Below are 13,695 nucleotides of genomic sequence, written 5' to 3'. Positions count from 1 at the left end.
TAATCTGCCATCCGAGCATTGACAATGATTGTACCACCCACATCACCATACTTTGATTAACTCTGTGATTCAGTGGTGTTTGCTGAAGTGTGAGTTGTGGGTAGGTGAGAAAATATTTATCAGAGAGTGTAATCTTGAAGCCTCTGGAAGCACACTTAGTACCAGGCAAGCACAGGCACAGTCCACTTGGCGTAGGGAGGATAGCTTAAGGCCAGCAATAACACTTAGCCTTAGCCTGGCAGGGTTGAAGTTCACAGCTTTCTCAATTTTTTTTTTTTTTTTGTGAGTCACTTGAAAGCTCTCTGCAGGGTTGAGGGACGCCCTGAGCTCTTAGAGTGATTTGTGTATGGCAGAAGAGACTATAAAAACACACATAAAAAATACTAAATAAAATAAAATCCCGGAAGGAAACTTGTGACTTTCTTTTTAATAAAAGGGAAAATAAATGTAATAAAGAAAATATAATAAAGAAAATAAAATAATAAATCAAAACAAAAGGAAATTTGCGATTTTCCTTTTTTTTTTATGTGGAAAAAATAAAACCTTTTTCACAAAACAAAACAACACAAACCAAAACAAACAAATAAATAAAATATACAGAAGGAAAATGGCTATTTTCTCTTTTTTCAGTGTGGAAATAAAACCATTTAAATGCATAAAATGAAATAATAAAATAAAATAAAATAAAATAAAATAAAATAAAATAAAATAAAATAAAATAAAATAAAATAAAATAAAATAAAATAAAATAAAATAAAATAAAATAAAATAAAATAAAATAAAATAAAATAAAATAAAATAAAATAAAATAAAAAGGAAGACAGTACTGTTTTTTGTTCTCTTTTTTAAATGAAACCATAAAAATAAAACTATTTTTAATAATCCTAATTTTCTGTTGTCTGTATTTTTGCATTATCTCATTCTTTGTAAAGCTTTTTGGAACCATAAGTATATTGCTTGTAGAAATCCAGCTTGTAGAAACAAAACATACACATTGTGGTTGACACTATCATCCGTTTCAAGCAAAGCGCCGAAGAGCTATTAAACCATTGACACAGTAGGACAGCACGTGTAAAACAGACGTAACTCACTTCCACAGCTCCCATCAGGTAACAGCATGTATCCGTTCAGGCAATAGCATTTGTAGCTCCCGTATGTGTTCATGCACCTGTGTTTACAGGGCCGAGGCTTGAGGCCGCACTCGTTCAAGTCTGCAGACAGAAGAACAGAGAGGGGGAGGTTAGAACATCCTCCTGTGAGAGAGCAAAGGAATTAGGCTTAAACCAGAGGTCAAATTTAAAAGGTCAATCCTTTTAAACCTGTGAGGCGGCGTCTGCTAGAAGAAGGTGAAGCCGCAGGCCACCGTGTCGGGACAGGCCCACCTCTGAGCGCCTCACTCCACAGGACGCTGCACTTCAACAAACCTGAGCTTTAGCTTCCAACATTCTGCGTCTAACACAAAAAGTAACTTCTTCCTTTTGAAAACTCTGCTCAACTCTGCAAAGGTCAACTACGAACTCATTACCAGACTTTAAATATTTTACAATATTCTAAACTTTGAAGCTGTTGAACTATTTCTAGACTTTGAACACTAACCTTACTGCCATATAGAGACAATTTGAACCATAACCACCTTAAAACTGTAACTTCAGGACAGCAGATTCAGTGCCAGACCAAAGAGGTAAATCAATAATAGAACTATGCATAATAGCAAAAAAACATATATGTGTATGTATGCGTATACATAACATAAAAAAACATCACATTATGAGACCAATTTTTTCATGATTTCTTTTTTCTCAATTGCTGAATTGGTGTTATTGTTACTAAAACTTAAACTAAAATTATTCAAAATAATTTTCATAAATATATATTATATATATCAGATGGAAAAAAAAGTTAAATTGAAATAAAGTGAGTTTAAGTTAAATATAAAAAAGAATTTGAACATTTGAAAATTTGTACAAATGTAAGAAATATTAGAAAAATAATAAAAATGGCGAAGAAATTACTAAAATTAAAAATAAAAAGTCATTTAAAATATTAATAAATACTATAATAGTATGCTAATAATACTAAAATAACTATGAAATGCTGATCTGAAAACTGCATAATTTATGTGTTGATTAATTAATTACTTAATTAATCAATCAAGCAATCAATTAATGAATGAATGAATGAATGAATGAATGAATTAATTAATTAATAAATATCTGGTGTTTTCTATTTTACAAAAGGAAAAGTCAGTGTGAAAATGTTGTGTAATTCTCCGAAAGAAATAATGATTTCAATTGTATCAATATAAAAAAAAAAGATTAGTTCAATATTGTAATAGTGAAACAAACATTGTATTTTCAATTAGCTTATTAGAAAATAAGCTATTAGAAAATAATTCTATAAGCTATTAGAAAATAATTCAATTAGCTAATTAGAAAATACTTTTTTTTATTAATTGATTAATTTTGATTACTTGATAAATTATTATTATTTTATCTATTTATCCACAAGGTTAAGTGATTGTTTGTTTATCCATTCCTCAAATGATTATTGAGTCGCGCAAAAGTAGCCCTCATCTGTTGAGAGCTGGGAGAAAAAATACAAGTAAGAGGTTTTCTATCACCAAGTCAAAGAAATGCTTGATTTGTATTTGGGAGGAAAAAAAACCGATATAGTTCAATCCGTGCTCAACCATATATCCACATGGGCCATCAGCAGGGCTACATATCACTTACATCTCAATATCATAAGCTACACAGCCAGGTTTATAGGCCAGACACGTAGCATGATGCCTGCAGTCTCATTTGCACCGGACTGAAAATAGATCCTCCTGGCTGGTGTACATGAGGGTCTTTGGCATGGCCCAGTTCTGAGAGAATGGCGCCATCTTTAGCGGTCGGTTATGCGCGGAATGCATTCCTAGAGAAGCGCGTGCTGGCTATATTTGACAGGTGGCACTGATTTAAATAGATGAATAGCAGTGTATTACTGGTAATTGGCAGTGGTGGGAGGTCACTCGACTGGGATGATTAGCAGAGGTGCGTGTGGACAGCTACAATCACTGCCATTCATCTTACCGAGAGTCCACCACTAGGACCAAATCAATCTCTCGGTTTCAAAGTGGAATCAAAATCGAGTCTAAATCTTTGACACCTTTTCAAACCGTACCACATTCTCCTGTAAGTATATATTGCGGCTCTGAGCTGCTGAAGCCGTGATTACGCACTCCGAATTTCAATTCTCAATTAGGCTGCAGTTTCATGATGATTTGGGACATAATTGACTAACGTTGACCCTTTCCTTGACAACGTTCTTTGCTTGTGGATTTTAGCTGGGCATTTGCAACACTTTTTGGAAAAAAGTCTTCAGACACTAGTTGGAATTGTGGCCAGACACTTCTATGAAGTGAAATAAGAAATAAAAAGACTTCTAGGGGAAGAATCAAATATTAAAAGAATCTTAAAGTATTAAAATATGGATTATTATAATTCATCCTAAAAATGTAATATTAATATCAAAATATATAAATAGAATATTAGAGAAAAAGTTCTCTATGTGCTCATGATTTCTAAGCCTGTAATTACTTATATATGAAATACAACAGAAGATATTTTGAAAAGACAAAAATGCATGGATATTTTTTTGGGGTATTTATATGGTGTTTTGTCATTAATTGAGCTAGAATTCATATTCTTTGTACGGACAATTATTATTATCATTATTATCACCATCATACATCAAGATTATTATTATTATTATTAACAACATACATCAACATTTCATACATCATCCAATAAAAAATAATAAAATGAAAAAATGAGTTAAATTTATGTCATTAATTGAGCTTGTATTCAAATCCATTGCAGGAATAAGGGCAGGCAGAACATTCTGTCAAACGTCTGCTTTAATGTTTCATGGAAGAAATGAGGGAGAATGAATAATGACAGAATTTAAATTTTTGGGTGAGCTTTAAGAAAAAAATATGTGAAAACAAAATATTTAATCACACCTTACTCACTAAACCAAGTGATATCAAATCATCTTGTAAAATTGCAGAACCTCATTTACTGTACACGTCTATATCGCACAAAGTCTCAGTGGTTCAGGCTGTAACTCAACTCTCTGAGCACAGCAGCAAGCAAACAAATACACTGCAGAAAGACGTTTAGAAAAACTCCTGTTTCTGTCAGCGGAGGTGAAGAGGAAACTAACCCATCATCACAGGAGAGAGGAGACTCATTGGCCCTTTGCTAACTAAAATAACGCTGAAAACAGCAGAACTGAAATGTCACATTCCCAGAATAGCCATTCTTCGCAGGAGACAGCTCTGAGCTGCAACACATGGCAAACTAATGATAAGGAATGATAATAATAAAAACGCCTAAATTGTCCAGTTTGGAGCGGGGAAAATGGAGGGTAGGAGGTGAGAAGGTGTTGAAAACCATGAACAGAGTGCAGGTAGATTGAACAAGTTTACACCGAATAGAAAGTGTGACTGCAGACTATTTCTGAGTGTTGTACTTATGAGTAGTGAAGAAAAAAAGAGAGAGAGAGAGAGAGAGAGAGAGAGAGAGAGAGAGAGAGAGAGAGAGAGAACAGATTAACAAGATTATTTACCAGCCATCATACCACCCTTAAAATATTTACCATGGCAACCAATAATTCCATCAAAATGCAGATGGATGGATGGATGGATGGATGGTATTGTATTGCATTGTATTGTATTGTATTGTATTGTATTGTATTGTATTGTATTGTATTGTATTGTATTGTATTGTATTGTATTGTATTGTATTGTATTGTATTGATTTGGATGGATGGATGGATGGATGGATGAGATGGGATTGGATTGGATTGGACTGGATGGATGGATGGATGGATGGATGGATGATTTGATTGGGATAGATAGATAGATAGATAGATAGATAGATAGATAGATAGATAGATAGATAGATAGATAGATAGATAGATAGATAGATAGATAGATAGATAGATAGATAGATAGATAGATAGATAGATAGATAGATAGATAGTGAGGGCAGTTCACTTGAAACTGACATCCCACACTGCAGGTCTGATTGAAAAATCATGACCAGAATTATCTCAGAGGCAGACAACAACAACAACAACGACAACAACAACAACAACAACAACAACAATAACATGACAGACGCTTTTTGAATGACAGGATATTTGTTTGGGAACTGGAGATGGGCCTGAGATAGAGGAGACAGGCAGAAGGTCAAAGAGGAGGAGAGCAGCCGGACAGCCACTGGAGTGCTCGCGGATAAAAGAAGTTCAGAGGAACTGACAGACACAGACAGGATGTGTGTGTAGGAGAAAGAAAGCAGAGTGAAACATTACAGCCTCTTAAAGGCTTCATAAGTGTGTGTTTCTGCCAAGGCATGCATGGCTTTCTCCATGTCATTCCGGCCATGCCTGTGGAGGCTTTGGGGATCTGCTGAAAGGAAAGTCCTGACTCTCGCACCATGCACGTGGGCCAGAGGGGTGGCATTCGGGACGCAGGCATCACCCGGTGAGTGCTCTTACATGAAAATCACACACAGAGGATTAGCTCACCCTCTGAAGGCACCGCAATCGGCTGGTGGTCCATGGGAACAAAAACAGGAGGGTGACTGTGCCATAATGGGGGGATAACATAGCCCTGCTCTTCTTTAGGAGTGAGGAAAACAGACAGATAACAGCACACAGGATAACGTGGACAAAAACATGTATGCAAATATTCCTGTAGAGGAGAATAATAACATTATTCAGTAAATAAAGATTATATGCAAATTAGGAGATACAATAAGAAAGCCCTGGACATGCTTTTAGCTTCAGCATATTCTGTGCTAAACAACGTAGGACTGGGTTTGATTGTGAGAAGTATTCATTCATATTGCCTTGGTAACACCAAAAGAGAGACATTACTACGGAGCCCCTAAAGGGACCTTTGCAAAAACTCACGAGAAACGTTTTAAATGTGCGCAGTGCTCAAACGTTACAATTTTATGTGTATGTATATAATAACCTATTTCATTTGTGCGTCCACTGCCATTTTACTATGAAGAAAAGGAGAGTATGGATGCGCATGAGTTAATAAAAATACGGCTTTCGTTAGGGAAGTATATCTCTAATTTCACGGCCTTATGTCCACTATAACGCATCCTCTGTGACGGCCGAGAAACGGCACAAAGAAATGGGGTTATTTCTCAATACGGCTGTGTGTATTGTCCTATTTACCAAGTGAAAAGTTTCTCATGAGCATGCAAAAAGTTTCTTGTGCGCAGGCGAAAGTCTGTATATGCAAGGGACATTTCTGAGGTGGAAAAGATCATTATATTTGAATAAAAAATGAATAAATATTAAAATATTAATATTTCTTCATATTAGTCTTTTTCATTTTTCATCAAAATGTATTACCACCTCTGAAATGACTTTCCTTTTTGCTCCTTCCAACCCCCGTTCACATAAAGAGCACTTTTCACAATCCATTCCATTAATCATAAAACTGAAAGTCTTGTCCGACATTATTTATTGTCAAATACAGAAATAGAACAGAAATGGGCTGCCAAAGCTGTTTCTTGTTGAAACTCAATTTTGATTTTATGATTTCTTGGAAGAAAAAGTTACAGTAAGATCCCTTGTCTGCAGAAAATGGTTCTTTTTTGGATATAAATAAAAGTGGGCAGGTCTAGTCTCAGCTGCATAATTACACGGTGAGCACCAACCATAATGACTGGAAAAATCCTGACCCCTTTTGTTCTGGAGCAGCTGATATTAGGTGATGAACAAAAAGACAAAACCTAAAAATAGTGGAGAGTGACTGAAGGGTTTGGTATTTAAAGTGTTTATAGTCCAATGTAACCCTTCAGCTTTCAAAAATACGAATACAGTACCAACAACTGTCTGTGATTGACACTGGAATAAAAAATGAGAGCCGGGAATGTCAGTGTTACAGAACAATGTCGGCGCTTTACATCTTAATTATATGATGACATGTAAAGAATCCCATATAATCCCCTCAGCTGCTTGGCTTTCCAACTCAAAATATCACACGGAAATGAACATTGTTTTTCAAAAAACAAAACACATTAACCGTTATTGTGCCCCTGGCTTGCCGAAAATCAAACATTTATGATGTAGGCTTTGCAACTTTTAAAATCCGTGGGTCCATATGTGAGTTTAATTATTTTTAAACATTAAGACACCAAAGAAAACATTTTTATTCTATGCTTGCCCTGAAGACTATGTATGATGTTAGTCAAAAACAGTTGTAGTTTAGCTTTAGATGACTATTTTTCATCTTTTAGCTGTTTTGTTTTTTCTACTGAACCTTTAAGAGGTGAATATTTATTTTCTAATCTGTAATCAGAATAATCTGCTCTCTCAGCCTGACCAAATGAAAAAGGCCCCAAACTGTCCAACATTCAGTTCAATCAGACTAAAAGGTGTACATTTTGTATGAGCCAACCCCTTTGAAATCTTACTATTTTGCCAAAAGTTTAGCATGAGACTGGAACATCTATTTTAGTTACATATGTCATGTGCACAAGGCAATTTATGCATGATGTTAAAAACAATTGCTTTAATAGCCATTTAATATGGGCTACGGAGAAGTGCACCCTGGATAACGCATTGTTAGACCATAAAGCAGATCTATCTTCATATCTGAGAGCATTTTACAATATTTGATGGCCCATAATGGATTCCTGACTGATTCTAGGAACAGCAGGTAAGCAGATTCTCATTAACAGAGACCTCCTCTGAAAATTAGCATCTTATTAAATTGATTTGATCCATGGAGAGCCGAATGCAGCTCTGTGTAACTTGACTCCTAAATGGATTAGCGCTTTAATGAGTTTATTTGTTCTGGGCAAAGATGCCCATCTGCCTCAGATCATCTCCATGACAGTGATGTTACAGTGAAGAGCATCTGCAGCCATTAGCTTACTGGCAAAATTGAGAATCAAAGGAGGTGAATGCTATTGTGCTTTAAAAGGATAGTATTTTGTAGAATGTCAGTAATCAAACAGTTGATGCGCCCCATTGACTTCCATAGATTTTATTTATTTTTTCTATTATGGAAGTCAATGGGTGCAGTCAACAGTTTGATTACTGACATTCTTTAAAATATCTTCTTTTGTGTTCAGCAGAAGAAAGAAATTCATACAGGATTGGAACAACTTGAGGGTGAGTAAGTGATGACAGGTTGAACTATACCTTTAATTGCATAAAACTACAATTTTGACTATTTCTTGTCATAAAATCGATAGTTCAGTTTCCAGACATCAGTTATGTATTAATGTGGCAACTGTAAACATATTTTGGTTATGCTCATGAAGCTTCTGACAGCTCTACATATGGTTCAAGCAATTAGAATTAACAGTAAGAACCAGTGTTTGGGAAAGTTACTTTTAAAAGTAATGCGTTACAATATTGTGTTACTCCCTAAAAAGTAACTGATTGCGTTACTTAGCTACAAAAAGTGTGTTACATTACTTTAGAGTTACTTTTAGTCACTTGGGCTGGGCTTGCGTATTTGTTTTTTTAATAACAAAAAGTATTTTGGGAAATATAAAAGGTCCTTTTACACCAAGAGTGAGATAAGTAAATGCATATTGTGGTCTAGAACTACAATAACCGTCATGTTTACACAGCGCACACAACGCCTCTCACGATTAGTCTCAACACGAGGACAGGAGAGCTGTCACTCAATAAATTGGAAAACAAAGTAACTTGTGTTACTTTTTTGAAAAAGTAACTCATATATTTTGTTGAAAATATAAAAGTAATGTGTTACCTTGCATGTAACTTGGAAAAGTAATCTAAGTACTTAAATTGCGTTACTTGTAATGCGTTACGCCAACACTGGTCAGAATTATCCATTTTTAAAAACTATGGTAAAATCTCTGTGATGCACTCTCATTGCTTTATTTAAGGTGCTCTTCACGGCATTTTGCAGGCTGCAATTTTGAGATACATGAAATGCTGTCCTACATGTCACATGTTCTATCAAATATACAACATGTAAAGTGTGTAACCAGCCAAACCACGAACCAGGAGAACGTGATTAAGATAAACGGATGCCCCAAACGCTTGTTTGAGCCAACATCTCTGTGACAGGTTCATCATTTTATATTTATGATCAAAATATATTATATCCTTTAAAAGCACTGCAGAGCCCAATGCTTGTCTTTGCATATTAATCTAGGATAGGTGAAAGTATTTTAAGATCGAAAAATGACACGCATCACCTTTAAATCCCAATTTGGCTATTAAACTTTGGGGGTGTTATCCCACCTCATTGTAATGGATTAAGCACTAAGCTCTTTATCATTGTTCCTGTTCAGTTCTGCATGTGGTTTTCTCTGCACTAATCACTTGTGGTGGATCCTTTTAACATTGAGGCCCTGCTTTATAAAAGGGTTTCAGGTATAAAAAAAAAGTAGCAAATTGATGGCTGAGCTGATGTGTGTGTGTATATATATATACACACACATATATATATATATATATGCAGGGTCTAAAATTAACACTCGCCAAGCACCAAATGCGAGTTAAAATCAACATTGGATTGAGCTCTCTTTCACATCTTCTTGCACTTGAAAAGACATATTCAAACAAAATGATGTCAAAATGCCCGTCTTGGCGAGTATCCTTGTAAACATTGTCATTTATATCATTTATAATTAAGCGTAATCAGTTGAGAAATAAAACGCATGTGTATCAGTGTATTGGATCCGTGCATTAGCTCTTAAAGTGACAGCAACCTAATATACCTGCTGCTGTTTGTGTGTCAATCAAACAACAAAAGACAGACAACAATCACTCTGCTCTTGACTGAATACATTTTGTAACATTATGTTTCATGGCTGGTAAAAAATATTTATAAGTCACTGGCCATTGGCAGGTGTGGCAAAAAGTTAGTTTTAGGCCCAATTGTATAATATTATATTTATTAATATAAAGATTGTCAATACAAAAATGAACTAATACGTAAAACACATTTTGATTACATTAGTATTAGTATAGAGCTATTAACAATCAACGTTTGCATTGCAAAGTATCGACTATGATTTCACAAAGGATTCAAAATAAATGATGAATAATATTAGCAATTATTGCAATAGCTTATGAAATACAAGTGATTGGGCATCTTGTGTGGTATAATTTAATTTGCATGCTGATTGTTGTGTTACAAATAATTTCAATAAAAAAAAAACAATTAGTGGTTTGAAAAACACTTCAGTCAGTCACACTGAAAATGAAAGGCTTGATTATTTCCACCGATCATTTTAATATGCCACCCAGGTGTCCGCGCTAACCAGCACCTGTCAAAGTTTGAAACACGCAGGACAAATAAGCCCTTGGCATGACAAATATTTGTAACTTCCAATAAATCCCATCAGATTCTTTTAATCGCTCTCGCCACGGAAGCCAAGTGAAGCTGTTAGAAACGTCATCTGTTGTGATGATCTTTTTTTTTTAATTCAATCATTTCCACCCAGTCCAGCAATGCTAAAGAAGTTTAATCGACTTGACATGAAACCATGACGCAAGGGAAAACCGAAAAGATTCTATTCCACATTCCAGAGGGGATTGTTTTCCCTTTCCTTCCCGTCTTTTAATTACACCTTCTCCCTTTGCCTTCCAGAGGGCACAGAATCCTCTGTTTAAATCTCCCAGCCTTCTCCTCTCAAATGGAAATGCGCCTGTTAAATCAGGGGTTATCTCCGACGCCAGCGTTCTTCTGATGAGACAACTACAGACGGAATTTAGTCCCTTGGCTCCGTTTTATTTTCGGTACAGCGTTCTTAGTTCAGTAATTGAGATATTATCAGCTTAAGGGAAACCTCGCATCCTGAATCACTACATCACTCAATACAACAGATACATTGTTTTGTGTAGACCTACAGCGTAACATCTACATCCAGAGGCCTTTAAATGAATGCAGTGACAAATTGGTGCTTTAGAATAGAAAGAGAGATGGATTTAAAGGTACTGTAAGCACACTTCAGCACTTACCTTGGTTGCATGTTTTTCCTGTATAACCTGGATGGCACTTGCATTTGTTGGGTCCCACGCATTCTCCGTGTTTGCATCCGTGCTGACATACGGCTGTAGGCAAAAAGATCATCAGTATCATTTTACTCCAAAGTCTGTGCAGTAGATGTGGAAACACGGAACAAAAAAACAGGCTTAAGTTTTCGTGCTAAGAAAAAAACTAACCGTTCTCACTGTGGGAAATAAGTGTCCATACAATTAGACCTTGAGGATATTGTGGCGAGAGATCCACAAAAGCATTATTTTGGAACGCTGGCCCCCTACATCAATAATTCATTGTTTGCCTTGGTCTTTTTAATGAACCGAGTGTACGGTCCACCTCACTTCTGCTTTATGTCTCATTACATCTCACATTTGGATTGGGAAGCAGCCCAGAGCTGTGCAACATCAGAAGCATTTTAGATCCGAGACTGAGGGAACTGCATTTTATTGCTCAAATAAGTACTGAGTAATATCAATTAACTACATGTACTTACTATAGAGTTACGGTTAGGGTTAGGGTTAGGGTTTGGTTTAGGGTTAGATACTTGTAATTATGCATAATTTACTGTTATTACAATAGTAAGTACATGTAGTAACGTGTAACTACTTAACCTTAAAATCAAGAGTTACCGAAAACATCCTCAGGGTTGAATATGGGGTAAATACTGCCTCTGACATCTTCAAAACATGAAAAAAAAAAAAAAAAAAAAGCTACATCCCATCCCATACTGCTCTTCCTAATGTTGTCAGAATGATTCTGTGTTTGCAGCCCTGCTGCTAAATAACAGCACAGGAAACTGATAAGTCTTTTATAGCATACCAGATTAGGTTCAGAGCAACGCAAATCAAATTATGTTCGAAGTAGTACGTCAAAGATGCCCAAATGGCATAGTCATTAGTGAATTAATGAAAGTATGCTTCCAAGCACATTTTTTATTGTTATGTAAATAAACATGAGTCTTTAGTATGAATTATACTGGTATTCTATTTTGGTTTATTTTCATATTAAATGTTTTATGATTATATAACATAAAATAATTGTCATTATTATATATTTTTTGAAAATTTATGAGGAATAAAATGTATATTTAAAAAAAAAAGTTACCCAATTTACCCTAGTTACTTGATCACCAGCATTTGCAGGGCCAAGCCAAAATATTTAATGGTATTTTAATGGTCTCAACCATTGTAATCACAAATCACTGGTAAGGAAATTAGCAGGAATTGCACAAAGTGACTCAGCACAGAATAGCTTTCTTGCAGACAGCTTTTTACAGGAAGAAGAGTCAGTGTTGTTCCACTCAATGTTAATGGCTTCAAATAGTTCATGAGTAGTTGGAAAATGTCTGCCAGTCCAAATATTAACTATAGGGTTCAAATCTGGACTCTGACCGATGCCAAAACATGAGCCTGATGGACTTGTTCTCAAGCCATTTCTTGGCTGTCTTTGCATTTTTCATTGTCTTGTTGAAAAACAACATCTGATTTCAACTTTTCATTTTTGGGAAGCAAGCCATTCTGCATTATTCTCCTGTACTCTAAAGCATTAAATGACTTTTCACAGTGAAGAAACTCACCAATAGCAGCAGATAAAAAGGCTCCTCACACAATGACACAGTCTCTTCCTCACGCTTCACTGTGCTAGAGATGCATTTATTATTATATTTCTCATCAGATTTCTGAAGACACCGCTCTGGAGCTTCACTATGCAACTCGTGTTTCATTGTGATTCATCACTCCACACACAACTTCCCATATTCTGACAAAAACTTCATTCTGTCTTTGATGTTTTTTTCTGAAACTCGAATGGCTTTTTAAGTAGTGCAATTGTTTAGATTTTGTCAGTTTTCTGACCAATAAGTTGTCGTTAAGACAATTGAAAGCTTAGGTTTTAGCCATTTTTGGCTTGGCTTTTTTTATTATTTTTTTCTCCCAGGAGTGTATGAAGACTTCAGATGCAAAAGCCTCTAAGTGCCATCTGATATTGTCTTCTAGAATGAGGATTTTTATCAAGCTTGTATGTTTATGTTCAGTTATTTCACTTTAATGGCAATGAAAATGAGCTAATAATTGTCATGAAAGTGAAATTACTGAACCTAAATATACGAGCTTGATAAAAATGCTCATTTTAGAAGAAAATTTCAGATGGCATTTAGAGGCTTTTGCACCTGAAGTCTTCATATATAGACCTCTATATAAATATATATATATATATATATATAATTTATTTTTATATTTTTTATTTTATTTTTGTATTTTCCATTTTCATTTTACTCAAAGTTTTAGTCATTTTGTCAATTTTATTAGTTTTTTATTTAATTAAATATATTACATTTTTATTTCTGTTTTAGCAAATTTGCTTTGGCAACTATGAAATACATTTAAAAAAAATGTTTTAATGTTTTATATATTTCAGCTAACATTTATTTTATATAAGTTTAGTTTCAATTTACCAACCCTGGCTGTAACATTAGGCTGGACTAGAGCACTCAGTGGTGGTTCATACAGTCTGCAGTCGACTGAGACTAATTTCCATTGAAAGCTTCGTTGAGTCTCCAATTATAGAGGCCTATCAGAGCTGTTAATTGTCCTCACTGGTGCCATTCTCAGAGTGAAAGAGGAGCTAAGAATACACCACAAATACACACA

The 13,695-nt window shown here is 35.1% G+C and overlaps 1 protein-coding gene across 6 annotated transcripts in view; it reads right to left on the bottom strand.

Annotated features, from left to right (window-relative positions):
- Positions 1–13,695, bottom strand: part of npnta (nephronectin a) — a 47,422-nt gene that overhangs the window by 16,732 nt on the left and 16,995 nt on the right. For 2 of the 6 annotated variants that reach the window (XM_082164308.1, XM_082164310.1), the window contains 3 exons: positions 11,026–11,118; positions 5,578–5,670; positions 1,092–1,211 (listed from right to left, as the gene is read on the bottom strand). In XM_082164308.1, the coding sequence (XP_082020434.1) occupies positions 1,092–1,211; positions 5,578–5,670; positions 11,026–11,118 (306 nt within the window). The remainder of the gene's footprint in view (positions 1–1,091; positions 1,212–5,577; positions 5,671–11,025; positions 11,119–13,695) is intronic. The other 4 variants (XM_082164309.1, XM_082164311.1, XM_082164312.1 and 1 more) reach the window with 2 other exon arrangements.

The sequence above is a fragment of the Leuciscus leuciscus genome, assembly GCF_965113295.1.
Source record: "Leuciscus leuciscus genome assembly, chromosome: 3".
Lineage (NCBI taxonomy): Eukaryota > Metazoa > Chordata > Actinopteri > Cypriniformes > Leuciscidae > Leuciscus > Leuciscus leuciscus.
This window is presented reverse-complemented; position numbering and strand designations above follow the sequence as displayed.